This window comes from Leptinotarsa decemlineata, unplaced genomic scaffold (genome assembly GCF_025532065.1).
Source record: "Leptinotarsa decemlineata unplaced genomic scaffold, Ldec_3_MD MMD2_tig00078346_RagTag_RagTag, whole genome shotgun sequence".
NCBI lineage: Eukaryota > Metazoa > Arthropoda > Insecta > Coleoptera > Chrysomelidae > Leptinotarsa > Leptinotarsa decemlineata.
The window spans coordinates 5506282-5520197 of record NW_027412724.1 but is presented as its reverse complement, the minus strand read 5'-3'; the positions used below and the strand labels follow the sequence as shown (position 1 = coordinate 5520197).

At 32.5% G+C, this 13916-nt stretch overlaps 2 protein-coding genes across 2 annotated transcripts; both read left to right on the top strand.

Annotated features, from left to right (window-relative positions):
* Positions 1-1391: 1391 nt before the first annotated feature.
* On the top strand, positions 1392-3090 carry Mob3 (MOB kinase activator 3). Its single transcript, XM_023167674.2, has 4 exons — positions 1392-1552; positions 1653-1803; positions 1858-2201; positions 2258-3090. The coding sequence occupies exons 1-4, from the start codon at positions 1511-1513 to the stop codon at positions 2384-2386; spliced, it is 666 nt and encodes a 221-aa protein (XP_023023442.1). The 5' UTR covers positions 1392-1510; the 3' UTR covers positions 2387-3090.
* Positions 3091-9569: 6479 nt separating this feature from the next.
* On the top strand, positions 9570-12195 carry LOC111511641 (GPN-loop GTPase 1). The gene is made up of 3 exons (XM_023167673.2): positions 9570-10470; positions 11629-11828; positions 11997-12195. The coding sequence occupies exons 1-3, from the start codon at positions 9719-9721 to the stop codon at positions 12101-12103; spliced, it is 1059 nt and encodes a 352-aa protein (XP_023023441.1). The 5' UTR covers positions 9570-9718; the 3' UTR covers positions 12104-12195.
* The last annotated feature ends 1721 nt before the right edge of the window (positions 12196-13916 follow it).

The following is a 13916-nucleotide window of genomic DNA, read 5'->3' as shown; positions in this document are numbered from 1 at the left end:
TGTCCTGTGTGAGTGCCCGGAGTTATCGTCAATAAGAGAGTGTGTGTTCGGCGAGTCTTGGCCTACACCTGCCGATATAAAGGAGATGTCTCCCAGCGACCTGTCCACCTTCCTGGAAAGGACAGGATGGACGACGACCTAGGAGGACAACTCCTTGGGAGGATGTACAATGGGTCACATGTGGCCTAAGTGCGTGGGCTTACACTCACCCTCCCTACTCTACAGATACAGATTAGGTACCAATTGATTTTACAATGTTACCTTATCAGGTATTTCTGATAACTGAAAATACTTATGTCAACAAGCTATATAGTTTACTAAATTGGTAATACTTTCCATATCGTAACTACCTGAAATATTGAAACATTCACAATATAACATTAGTATGAGCTAGCCGCGCATTGTGGTTTCCGTCATATGATGATTTCCCCTTGGAAGTACAAAAGTAACTCAAAATTAATATTATCTCAACTGATTGTTTTTTTGAATAAAGATAAACAATATATTTACCTCACCAAATTTAGAAAAAAGTACCTAATCATTCTGTTTTCAGGTAATGAGATATACTTCACTCCAATTGTGATACTCGGTTCTCTCTGCTATTTCCAGAATCATCTGTTAACTTATCACAGACACATTGAATAAATCTTTTTTCATCATTACCTTTTTATAAATCGAAAACTTCAAAAACACCTTCTATATCAACTGTCAAAGGTCCTATTTCAATATTTGGATCTTCGTTCATGAGCCAGAATAACTTATAATTTGTTTGAGCGTTATCCAGGCTCTATAGTAATTTTTCAAAACTGAACAGTGGGACAGTCACCTTCTATATAATGAAGAACACTCAATTATCGAAATGTATGCCCTGATTAGAATAAATATAACTGAATTACAGTTTTTCTGAACTCTACCTAAATCAACTGTTGAATTTTGAGCTTCATTTGTTCAAACTTATATCGTCGTGGAACGTTCCGATATTTGTCTCTAAAAAAAATCAAGAATACAAATGTATAAATAATCCAGCATAACCCTCAAATGAGATATAAACGAATAACAAGGAAGATTACCGCTTCTTTTGATAATTTAATTCGAGAAACAGTAAAGAGAAATTCTAAAAAATATATATTGCAACAGAGGAATGAATAGTGAAGGCATTAAATTTCTTCGGAAGCGATTTTTGACTTAAAAGAACTTGTCATACCCATAGATATATACAATATATACTTTTTATAATCTCTATGGTTGTACCGCTGATAATGTAAAGATCACATATATGTGCCATTGAAATGCTCAATTTATTTCAACGGGAAATAAGCCATCCTTTTGATCTGTTCAACCGTTGCCACATTTGTCCTTTTTAAGTTACTGTTAATAGATGTCACTAATCACTAATGTATATTATCAATGCAAATTGATAAAAACAAACTTTTGACATTTCTTTAACCTTGCAAAAAAATTTTTACTTTCAGTAGACTGGTATTTTGTGTTGAAATTATCATTGTAAAACATGGCATTGAACAATTTCCTTGATTTTTTTCAGAAAGGAAAGGTAACAACTTTCATGATTCTATAAATGATTATTCAAGTCATTTTATTATATGATTTACGCAGTTATCATGTGTACTTGAATGTTTTGAATCCAATTTTAGACTTTCCGGCCAAAAAAGAAATTTACTCATGGTACAATCCGATACAGTTTATATAAACAAGCTCAAGCGAGTTTAAATTCTGGAATTAACCTAAGAGCTGCAGTCAAACTTCCGCAAGGCGAAGATCTTAATGATTGGATAGCTGTCCATGGTTTGTGTATATTTATTATATCCTGTAGTAATAATTATCATAAAATAATTTCAGTTGTCGACTTCTTCAATCGGATTAATCTAATTTATGGAACTATCTCTGAATATTGTACTGAACAGACTTGTCCTACAATGTCTGGAGGGCCAAGATTTGAATATTTATGGGCTGATGGGGATAAATTCAAAAAGCCTACTCCACTACCTGCAAGAGAGTATATAAGTCATCTCATGGACTGGATTGAGATGCAAATAAACAATCAGGATTTATTCCCTTGTACAAGTGAAAGACCTTTTCCTAAAAATTTCTCCAGCCACTGTAGTAAAATTCTGGCAAGATTGCACAGAGTATTTGTTCATGTCTACATTCATCATTTCCAAAATATTGTCACTATAGCAGCAGTAAGGTCATTCATTTTATATTAAAGTAATCTATTAATAGTGGATTTCTTTTTCAGGAGGCACACGTTAATACCTGTTACAAGCATTTTTACTACTTTGTAACAGAATTTGAACTGGTTAGCACTAAAGAACTGGAACCTTTAGCAGAAATGGCATCTAAAATTTGTAAGGATCCCGCTGTATAAACAAAATGCTTGAGGTTTACCCTATTTGAACAGTTATATAATGCTCAAATCTCAAATATTATAGAGAAACAAGGCTAAACTGTATCTGCAATAGTGTTTTTTTAAACTTTTTGGCCAGTATGATAACCATACAATAGATTATTTTCAAGGCAAAGAATTTATAGAATATTGAGAATATTGCAGTAGCAATTAACCAGTTTAAGTTCACTATCATCAACTAATCAAGTGATATCGGGCTCATGTCTCTTATTGGTCTGAAAATAATACATTGAATGGTAGCAAAATGAAGTTGATAGTTTCAAATCCAAATTGTTGAGTTATAAGTATTGTTTCAATGATATGAAAATAAGTTTAAAATTTTACAGCCTTTGCCTAATATATATATGTATGTATGTATGTATGTATGTATATATATATATATATATATATATATATATATATATATATATATATATATATATATATATATATATATATATATATGGACTATGGTGAACTATTCATATTTCTCTTGAGTTTGTAGATGACTGCAAACAAATTATTGATGAATTTATAGTGGTAACTTTAAGATACATAAACTTATGTAATTTTAAGCTTTGTGTAACAAAAAATATACCAAATATTAAGTTTAATTTGTATCACATTATGTATATATTTGTTTTAATTTTTATTTTGTCATTACTAATTATATGCATGACATTTGATGGTGCTTTTATATGAGTTTGATGTCTATCCTAACATTAACTATTGAAAAATATTCAAAACAGTACGATAATAATGGGAACCGGAATGTTTCTATTTATTTGTTGATTAACATATATCCATTAAGTCTTGAATCAAGAAAAGGTTACTTTCAACATTTTGTGTTATTGAATAACATTGAAATGAATTAACGTCACTACTAATTATTAAGAACCCAAACATATGTAACAATGCAAACAAACATTTTCAATGCAGAAGAAATATTCAGAAGGAATAGATGACCTAATGATATTGCTGAAAAAAACAAAAGAAATGAAAAGAGAAAAGAAACATGGACCAAGGAGCATTGTTGAAACACAGAACAACAAGAAATTAAAATGAAAAAAAGAACGGCAAGATCAAGAATTGAGGATGCAGCAAAAACTTTTCAGTAAAATCAATGAGGGGCAACAATTTGTCCATAAAGAAATAACTGACAAAATTAAACAGTTGCAAGTATATATTGAGAATGTTAACAAGAAATTGATCCAACAAGCGAAATATTTGAAATACTATTTGGAGCGCACCCACAGTACCAACCAAACAGCCCTTCTTGAGCAAAAAACTGTTCTAATGGGAAAAGTTGAACCAGCAGCAATATGACCATAAAAACTATACCATTTTTGATAGACGGTCATTGTGGGGCCTATGCCTCTACAATTTGAGGCAGCTGTCAGGGCCGTCCATTAGTGTTAGCACTGTGAAGCCAGGTATTTGAAATTTTCCATAACTGATTATTAAAGGATCATGAAAGCTTTATAAATGTGTTGTGAACAATAGTATTCAAGGCCAGTATATTAAAAGTAATTCAGGAGCCCATACAAGTTCATTACAATAACATAAAACACATATATACCGTTATAGGAGAATATTAGCAGATAAAATTGACAATCAGTTAAAAATCAAATACAAATATTACTATAACTCTAAAAATAGAATAAATTAAAAAAAATAACACTTTCATGGCAGGAATCCTTGACATTTTGTATACATGAGATTGCCAATTTTAAAATTAACATTTTTTGTATTTTTATAAATTTTCACATACAAAAAATATCTATATTTCTCTTCATTCTTCCACTTTGAGAAAACTTTTTATGATTCCTTACAAATAAAGTGAATATTTTACATTTTTAAGACATTCGTATATGTTATGCAGGGTAGTTTACCGTATCCTAACATCTCTGTAGGACAGATGTAACTTGCTCGCCTGTAAATGCCAAAAATTATTTTGATATGTAAGTAATGACCCCAACAGGTGATCACATAAAAAATAATCACTGAAACAGTGTAAGCCTTCATAGACCGCACCATGCTTTTAGTACTGAAGTGAAAAATAAGTTTCAGCTGAAAGTGGTGCACGTGAAAATCTTGGGTGAAGGATATTTCCTAATCAAACCTCGTACAACAAAAGTGGAGCAGGAAAGTTGAAAAACTTAAAATTTTCAGAAAAGTAATCTCTATATGCAAAGGTCATAAATTGCTAAAAGGTGGTCGTCAAAAAATTAGTCAACAAGGTTCGTCTATTTTGTCATGCCATAAAAATAAGTGGGTGCATAGGGTGGTAAACTCAAAATCAACTCCCTAGGGGTTAAAGTTGAATGTCAGTTATTCTTGTACGTTATCGAGTTTAAACTTTTATATAAGGCCGTGCCCAGGGGGGTCCAGACCCCCCGGGCACTCTACCGGTAACCACGTGCTCCCCGGAAACAGTATTCAAAGGCCTGCAGGCACCTCTTTGTGATTTAATAACAGCTGTCGACCATATTGAGAAGTAATATCGCACTTTCAAGATATTCGATTCAATATTGAAAAATAATTTTCAAATTCAGTACAAAAGCATCGCGCTAATTCAGATACTAATTAATAACCCCGAACAGTTTTACCGCATAACTGTTGCAATACCCCTATTAGAACTTGTAATGCACTGTTTGGAACCTTTGGTATAGTAATGAATATTACTGGAGTTTTTTCCCAACACCAAAACGCTATTTTAACACCTCGACAAGTGTTTCAATCACCAAGTGGTCATCTTCAAGAGAAAAACCAACAGTCTGTTCCGAGAAGGAAACGTCATTTCGAAGAGAGAACCTAGTGATGTACGAGAACCTGGTGGAACTAGACGAAGCACAAGGTGAATTTCAACTATGGAAATTGTGGCAGGGCAAAAGCCCTTCGGACTGCTACATCTAGAACGGCAACGAATAACGTACATTCGCGCGCTCATAAGCCATAAACCACAATTGGTTTATGGCTACCAGTGGCGGCTGGCGTTATTTTCTTAAAGGCATAATTCACAACACTACAGTTTTTTCAGTGGAAGGCTTTTCCCGTGCCAATGTAACGGTAATTGATTAAATATGAATTAGCAGGTCTTTTTTGAGACCCCCCCGAAACAAAAATCTGGGCACAGCCTTGTTTATAACTTATCCAAAATCTCCAATAAAAATAAACTCATTCTAAATCATTGGGCATTATTGAATTTATAAAGTTTTGTAGAGCATCAATTCATTTTTTTATCGACCTTTAGGTATTTTCGCCTTCCCGATCTGAAAATTGTAATGGAGAACTTCATAAAAGTGTACAAAGATCAATTTTTTCAGTTCACCTTGATAAGTTAATGCGTGAATTCAAAGTACTTCTTACAAAGAAAAATGTATTTATCAGTAACTTATATTTATTTTGCTTATCAGAAAAAGCTAAGAATTATTTATGCGCAGATACTTATTTTAACGTTTCGAAGGCTAAAATCTGCCTCTGTCTTCAGAACTGGATGAAATCCAAGTATATTAGCAGTTTTTTCTTCGCTGATTCTCCTCATTTCAGAGAATGAAGGAGTTTTAAAATGTGAAATATGTCAATGTTGTTAATGACGGCAGATGAGATGAGGCGGATTTTGGAATCCCAAACTTACAAAAAATGACCTACTTTCGTTCAATATGAGTTTAGTATCTTTCTGAATAATATTTGTTCATTTATGAAAATTTATTTTCCTCAAATATAGAAGAATAATGAAAAATAAACGTCATACATTTTCGTATTGGGGATTTCGGGTGGTAGTTATCATTAATTATGTGGTTTTGATGACCTTCGAAGGTAATTTAAAGCATCACGGCGTTTTCAGATTATCACTAACGATAACAAAAAGTTATAAAAATTCATGGTGCCGCATATAATAAAATATATATATATATATATATATATATATATATATATATATATATATATATATATATATATATATATATATATATATATATATATATATATATATATATAATATTTTCCGACAAATTTGTCCAAATAAAACATAGTTAAAAACACTATTTTCTTAATCAATAAGTGAAAAAACTAAATGAATTCACTAGATTTTTTCATCGAGTCTTCTTTTTCAACATTGCAATGTAATAAAGTCAGTCGACTCCCTGATACACTGCTGTCTTAGTTGAATTTTTCCTGCACTGACGAGAGGTACCTAACACATTGGTTACTATTTTGTGGTAGATAAAACTCCGAAACCGGTCTATGTGATCACTCAATTGATTTCAGCGAAGCAGTCCTGCTGTTGTGAAAACGAAAAGCATCTGCAAGAATTTCCTTTGTTAGAAAAAGTTTCCATAGTAGTATATTAACCGGCAGAGATTCTACTGGGTAAGAATGTTGAGAAAGGTAAATGTTTTGAATTTTCATTTCGAAATTTTTATTGTCTTTAGAGGAAGGTTTTTGTCACGATAACGTAGGTACCTACCAAATATTGCGAAAATTGAGTACTGCCGAAATTTTGACAAATTAGTGAAAAAAAGTGTACCTATCAGCCCAAAAGCATAAAATATTAAATACCTATGTATGACTGTACCTATGCCGTCAGTGTTAGACTACGTCTAGCATTGGAAGGAGCTCAAACATCATTTTTTTTATCGGAATATCCCCTATATAGAGACTAATATGAAGGAATCCTAGTTTCTTATCGAATGATATATGTTGTTCTTAAACCTAATGTTAAATGTTATCGAAATAAGGATTTTAATTATTGAATTTGCGATGCTTCCTTTGCCTATTTTGAATTGTCAAGTCAGTGGTCGATTTTTCCAGAATAAAGTGTGTGACAAATATTAAGTATTTATTAATCCATATGCTCAGAAGTACCCGAATCGAGAATATCCGAATAGGGCGGTTTTCGAAAGATTTTTGTGGACATTTCTTGATTCTGATTCCATTGATTATCTGACAACCAGAGAGGATACACGAAGTAACCGGAAACAAAGACAATGAATACATAGTTTTGGGGTCTGAGGCAGATAATTCACATATTACCTCAAGACAAATTCATCGACTTTAAAATCGAAATCAAAATTTTGAGATCAACCTCGAAAGTTGTAATTTCCTAGAAACAAGTATTAGAAATATTTGACACTTCTGCGCTTTTCTAGAACAAAAAAATTGGGATTATTTTTTGAAAACAATAAAGCATAATCTCGAAATTTCAACTTCAATCTTGAAATTTCAAGTTTAAGGTCAAAATTTCGAGATTGCTATGTTATAATGCCATGTTTTCAGTTATGTTCACTCATGTTAGGTACCTATCCAAAATGTAAACAGCATTGAATATTGAAATACCAATTCGGTATTTCAATATTCTGCGTCGCTTGAGTTGTACTCAGCTGCTCTGTGAATGAAATGCTGAAATTTATTCGATCTCTTTATTATTTTCTTATCAAGAGAGCCGTAGGTCGAGTGTCTTCGACAGATCACAACAGAGATATTCTATGAATCTTGGTTTCAGCGATTACACGATTTGTCCGTCCGCTATATGTGAAACGCGTTCTAGTCATTAGCTCGTAAGATATATCTATGGGTTCTGTGTTGGCTCCTATGCCACAAATGAATCCTTTGTGCCTCTGCAGTGACATGATCAAGTGATTAGATATTAGAACAGACATTTTTTAATATTTTATGAAAATGAGAATCTCCTATATGCAGCAACGTATATTTACACGCGACGCGATAGCATGCAACACATCAATGAACATTATAGTTTATCATTTTCATGATTCTTCATCATGATACAAAAAATGTGAAAATAATCTTCGAATGAAAGGAAGGAAGCAATCAATTTAAAAAAACTCTATACAAAGATTCGCACATTTTTTGTGTCACGATGGAGAAGTAAAAAATTAAGGAGGGATTCGACTCAAATATGACTCAAGTTCATTATTATTTTTAAAATAAAAAATATATACTTCCACTCTTCGTTGGTTTATGGATCTTTTTTCAACTCGTAAATGTTCGATATTCACTCCACTTCCTGTGCGTTCCACCAAGCGTTCACAACGCCTAAAATACTCATTCAGGAGTTCCACATGGCGACCGCGATCGTTGTGGTCGCGGCGAAAACGTCATTAATGACGTCATTACTTATGCTCACGCCTAGCTCACGACGACCCATCTCAAGAGGTGGGTCGATGTGAGCGTTTTGAGAAACCGAGCGCAATTTTTAAAACTAAAAGCAGCAAACATGGCGACAACAACAATATCGTTCTATTGTGCCGAACGAGATACTGTTGTGGATCTCAAACTTTCTCCTGCAGATGCTGAACGTGAGTTACATAAAAAAAGGGTTTATTTTTTTACTTGTGAATTATGGTATATAATACTAAAATGGTTAATTTAAATAAAATTAACCTATAAGAATCTGTTATGGCCATTTTCCAAAGAGCTATCATCAATTGATGATGAACACGTCAGACTAAATCTAATGAACATCTTGAAAGTCTAAAGAGATCAATAAAGAATTCCATGAGTAAAATTTTCAAAATCTATAGTGTATTATGTGATAAAAAATAATTTACCTGAAATTACTTTTAAATTCTTCATCTGAATAAGGAGTAATTACATTATCGTAATCAATAATACTTGGTCTAAGTTTTCGTTTTTCACGATTATATTTTTGTAAAATTGTATTCCATTCTTCATCTGAGCTGGACGAACTAGTACTTTGTGGAGCATTATTTCGACGCACCAACAAATTTCCAACTGCCGCCGTAAAAGGCATTTTTATTATATACGAAAATAAATTAGTTAAATACTCCTCTAAAATTAAAGTATATACATAATTTTTGTTTAATAAATCATGTTAACCAACAATTAATAGAACTCATTGATATCACTTACAAATTACCACTCATCAACTTTTTGTTTTGTTTTTTTAAACGCGCCATGTGTATTATTTAAATGAACGCTCAAAACGCTCCAAAATCCATTACACTTGAGTTAATGATTGTGACGCCCATAACCAAGTGGAACGGCAAAAACCGTGATCGTTGTGAGTGCTTAGTGGAACGCACTGTTCGACTCCACTTTCTTAATAAATATTTGAACGTTGAACGTAGCTGTGGAAGCTGGGGCCAAAAATAAATAATAATAAGAAGAAGATGAATCTCTAAGTTTTGCCTGTGGTTTGGCATATATCAATACCTGTGCTTTGGCTATTTTTGCATTGTTGGTTGTTATCATTTGAATTTGATACTTTGTTAAATGTTATTTTAAAGGTGTATATTTATATTTACTGAGTTTTTTTCATTAATAGTATCAATGGCTGAAAGTACTATCAAAAAGCCGATATGTCTAATTGTATTAGGCATGGCTGGTAGTGGAAAAACTTCTTTGGTATCGAGATTAGCCAAATCTCAGAAAACATCCAATGTAATTAACTTGGACCCTGCTTGCATAAATCTGCCTTTTTCTGCTAATATTGATATTAGAGACACAGTGAACTACAAAGAAGTAATGAAACATTATATGTTGGGCCCAAATGGTGCCATTGTGACATCGCTCAACCTATATGCAAATAAGTTCCCAGAAGTTGTTGACTGTCTCCTAAAATCTAAAAATGATTTGTGCATCGTCGATACCCCAGGACAGATCGAAGTGTTCACATGGTCAATATCAGGAACGATTATCACAGAATCTTTGGCATCATTCTTTCCAACAGTGATTTTATATGTTGTTGATACTGCTAGAAGTACTTCTCCTGTAACTTTTATGTCAAACATGCTTTATGCATGCTCCATTTTGTTTAAGGCAAGACTGCCATTTATTGTAGTGATGAATAAAGTTGACATTATTGATCATTCTTTTGCAAAAGATTGGATGACTGATTTTGAATCTTTTCAAGAAGCCTTGGAAGCTGATGAAAGTTACATAAGTAACCTGACAAGATCTATGGCTTTAGCACTAGATACATTTTATGAAAATTTGAATGTATGTGGAGTTAGTGCAGCTACTGGAAAAGGAATTGAAGATTTATTCAAACTTGTAGATAAAGCTGCTGAAGAATATGAGAGGTAGGTACCTTTGGGATGAATAAGTTTTTGAGGCTTACCTGTTAACTTTCCATTAAACTTATTGATGCTTATCACAAATCTGAAGTTGATACTATGCTCTGATCTACTTTCAGAGATACCCAAAAAATCAACTATTTTGAGAACTCATTTTAGGTAATAAGAACACGTAAAATATAACCGTTTTTTTTGCGATCGCATATTGCTGATCTTTATTCACCCATTTCAAATACATTCATAGAATAAACAACTTTTATTTCACTAAAATTACTCAATTTTTTAGGATCATGTTCTACGTGATATTGTCACCTGAGTTTTTGTTATTTATCAGAAAAAGTCAAAAAATACACTTTTCAAAGTAATACAAATTATGAAACAACAAAAAGTAATTGGTGCTCCAGGGCAACTTGATTGATGAAATTTTGAAAAAATTGAATGTTTTTTATGAAAAAAAAAAGTGGCAAATGTCTGCAGCATGCAATCGTGAAAAGAAGCTTCATTTTACAAGTTTTTATTAGTTCTTGAAATAGTGAATTTCTCACTTTTAAGTGGCCATATCCCTGCGACTGAAGCATCAAATTTTGACTTCAGATTCGTAATGCGGTGTCATAAAATAATTATGCCTATTTAAAAATATTTCAAAAAATAGTTTAAGCCGTTGTACAAATCTTGGAACATTCCAAGATTTGTACAATTTAAAGCCTTTTCTAATTTGCCTATAATTTCCTTTCATAACATTGCCTATTAATTTTCTTGTTCTTTTCAATAAATCTTTGAAATCCTGTGATATTAGTATTTGATTGTTTGGGAAGCTGACGCTCTATAGATTATTTTCGTTTAGTGGAGGTCCATTTCAACATTTCAGTTTCTGTTATGGTAGTTAAGACCTTTAGCGGAAATAAATTAACCACTAATACATTTTCACACCTTTATCTCAATCTATGTCATCATATATTTGATGGTTTGGGTTCTATTTTTTATTTTCAATGTTTTTTTTTTAATTTCATCATCCTGTAAATATCTTGTGTAGTTTTTTCTCTTCATATCAATTTACATTTAATATGTTTATAGCAAATGAACAATAAATTATTTGACCCAGCTGATGAACAAAATAATTAATGGCCTTGCATTTACGATTTTCAACATCACATATTTTTTCAGGGAATACCGGGTGGAATGGGAAAAAAGAAAAATTGAAGCAGAAGCCAAACAGTCTCTGAGAAAAAATGAAGTTGAGGAAATAAAAGCATCTTCCTCACTACATGAGGTTCCTGCAGGTAGAGAATTGTCTGAAATTTACTTGCGCCATTGTGCAGATGACAGTAGTTCAGATTCAGAAGGAGAAGAAGCTCCATTTGAAGGTAAGAATTTTTTCAAATTTAACAAGTCATTGTTTTACTATGGTTTGTCAACTACAACCTTATTAATGAAAAATGTATACAGATTACTTCTGTCAATCACATTTAAAATTCATTTGTTTTTACTCAAAGACAAAATAACCAATAAAAATATTTACTTTTTATTTTTAGCTGAAAATGATGAGGAAGCATTTGATGGGGAAACATTTAACAAAGCACTTGAACAACAAATAAAAAGAGCGAAAGAAGCAGAGATGAAAAGAAGAAAAAACACTTGACAGATGAGTGTTGTAGTCCATAGAGCCATAATTTGTATCATATTTAATGACTAGAAATTAAGAATAGTTTATATACTCATGACTTATGACAAGCAAGAAGTTTTATTTGAATATTGATACCCCATAAAAACCTATAGAAGTGTGAATTGAATTCAGTCTAAAATGATCATTGATAATTGAAGTTGGTTCAAATATACCTAAATTATTATTTTTTGATAATTTTTGCCATCTGGCCATCATCTGAAGTAAATTTATTACCAAATGGCTTAGCGATTGAGACCAGTTAGTGTTAAAGATTTCTTAAAAAGTTACAGATTGTTAATTCATCCTTATGTTTGTTTCTCTGAATACATCTGGGGTCAGATATGAAATTTTCAGCTAAACGAAAAGAGATACAAAAATTGATTGATTCAATCAGTTACATGAAAAGCCTATTTGTAAAAAACATATACAAAATAAGATGTTACCAGAACAAATGTACTGACAGAACTAAGCATTCTTACCAAATCAGATCCTTTCTATAATAAGTCTGATGCCAGCAATTTTTCAAGCAGTGATATAATGGAGAATAGATTATTTTGTGAGAGATCTCTGGGATATAAAGGGATAATGGATCAATCAGGATGTTGTATTTAATGATGAAAATTCAGAACTCGATTTCATATGGGTTTGTAGAAGAGAGCGCCATCGGTTGTCAAGCCTACTATTTTCGATATTGGAATTTTCTCGGAAGAAATAATATTTTTTAAATGAGAAAACAACTCATGTCCAGTAGTGTGTAGTGTGTCCTTTCAGTGGAATGAACTTCAAAAGATCTTCTTTAATTGTAAAATCACTAAAAACCATCCGGCCATCTGGGCAGTGTCAACGACATCTGTTGAAGTGAAAAATAAACAGTTATCTAAGTCAGTTCTTAACTGTAAAAAATATCATTGCTCATTACTTCTACAGTCTCATCACTGTATTAGCAGAAAGTTGCATAGATTTTATAGCTGAAACTATCTCGTCTTTATTTCTGAAGGTTTCTTTTTTTGTGCAATTATCTGGGACACACAGTACGATGCTTCAGTTGCAGCCTTATTTTTGTCGACTGTTCTTAAAAATATTGATTGTTGTCCAATTAACTGCTTTTTTAACTATTTCAAATTCTCCTTTCTGGCGGCAGAATGTAGTGGGAATGATTTTTCAAAATTAGATTGTACAGTTTTATGTCTCTCAATATTTCCCTTTTTAGCAACGGAGACCGAAGTATTACATAACAAACACACATTTTTATCTTCAACTTCTGTAAAAAAGTATTGTTCTTCCCATTCCGAATGAAAGTGGTATGTCTTTACCTTCTTACAACTGCTTGCCATAATATTATTTTTGTTGTTCTCTACTAACCCAACCGCTGGGCGTTGGTTACGCGTTCAGTATTAAACTAAGCGCAATGTCGCCGCGCCGTGCGTATTTATCCCGTTCAAAGCAATCCAGATCGTTGTCGAACAATAACGCGCTGGTCCGGCTGGTCGGTTCTAGCCGATTCTAGTTTGATGGCGTCAGCGGCAGATCGCTCACCGCAACGTTGCCGCTGTTTATGTTTAAAATTATGACAATTAGATTTTTTTGTGGAATTTTCGAAAGCTTCTCTGATTTTTGCAGTTTGTATTTTTTAAATCAAAATCGTTGTGAGAGCTACCAGAATTGGTAGCGATCGACAGGTTGGCGACCACTGGTCTACTTAGTGGAAGATAGTTGATTTTACTGAACATTTTCTATGAAAGTGATTATTTAATGTGTGATGTGATCTGGTTAGAATAAAATTTGCTTG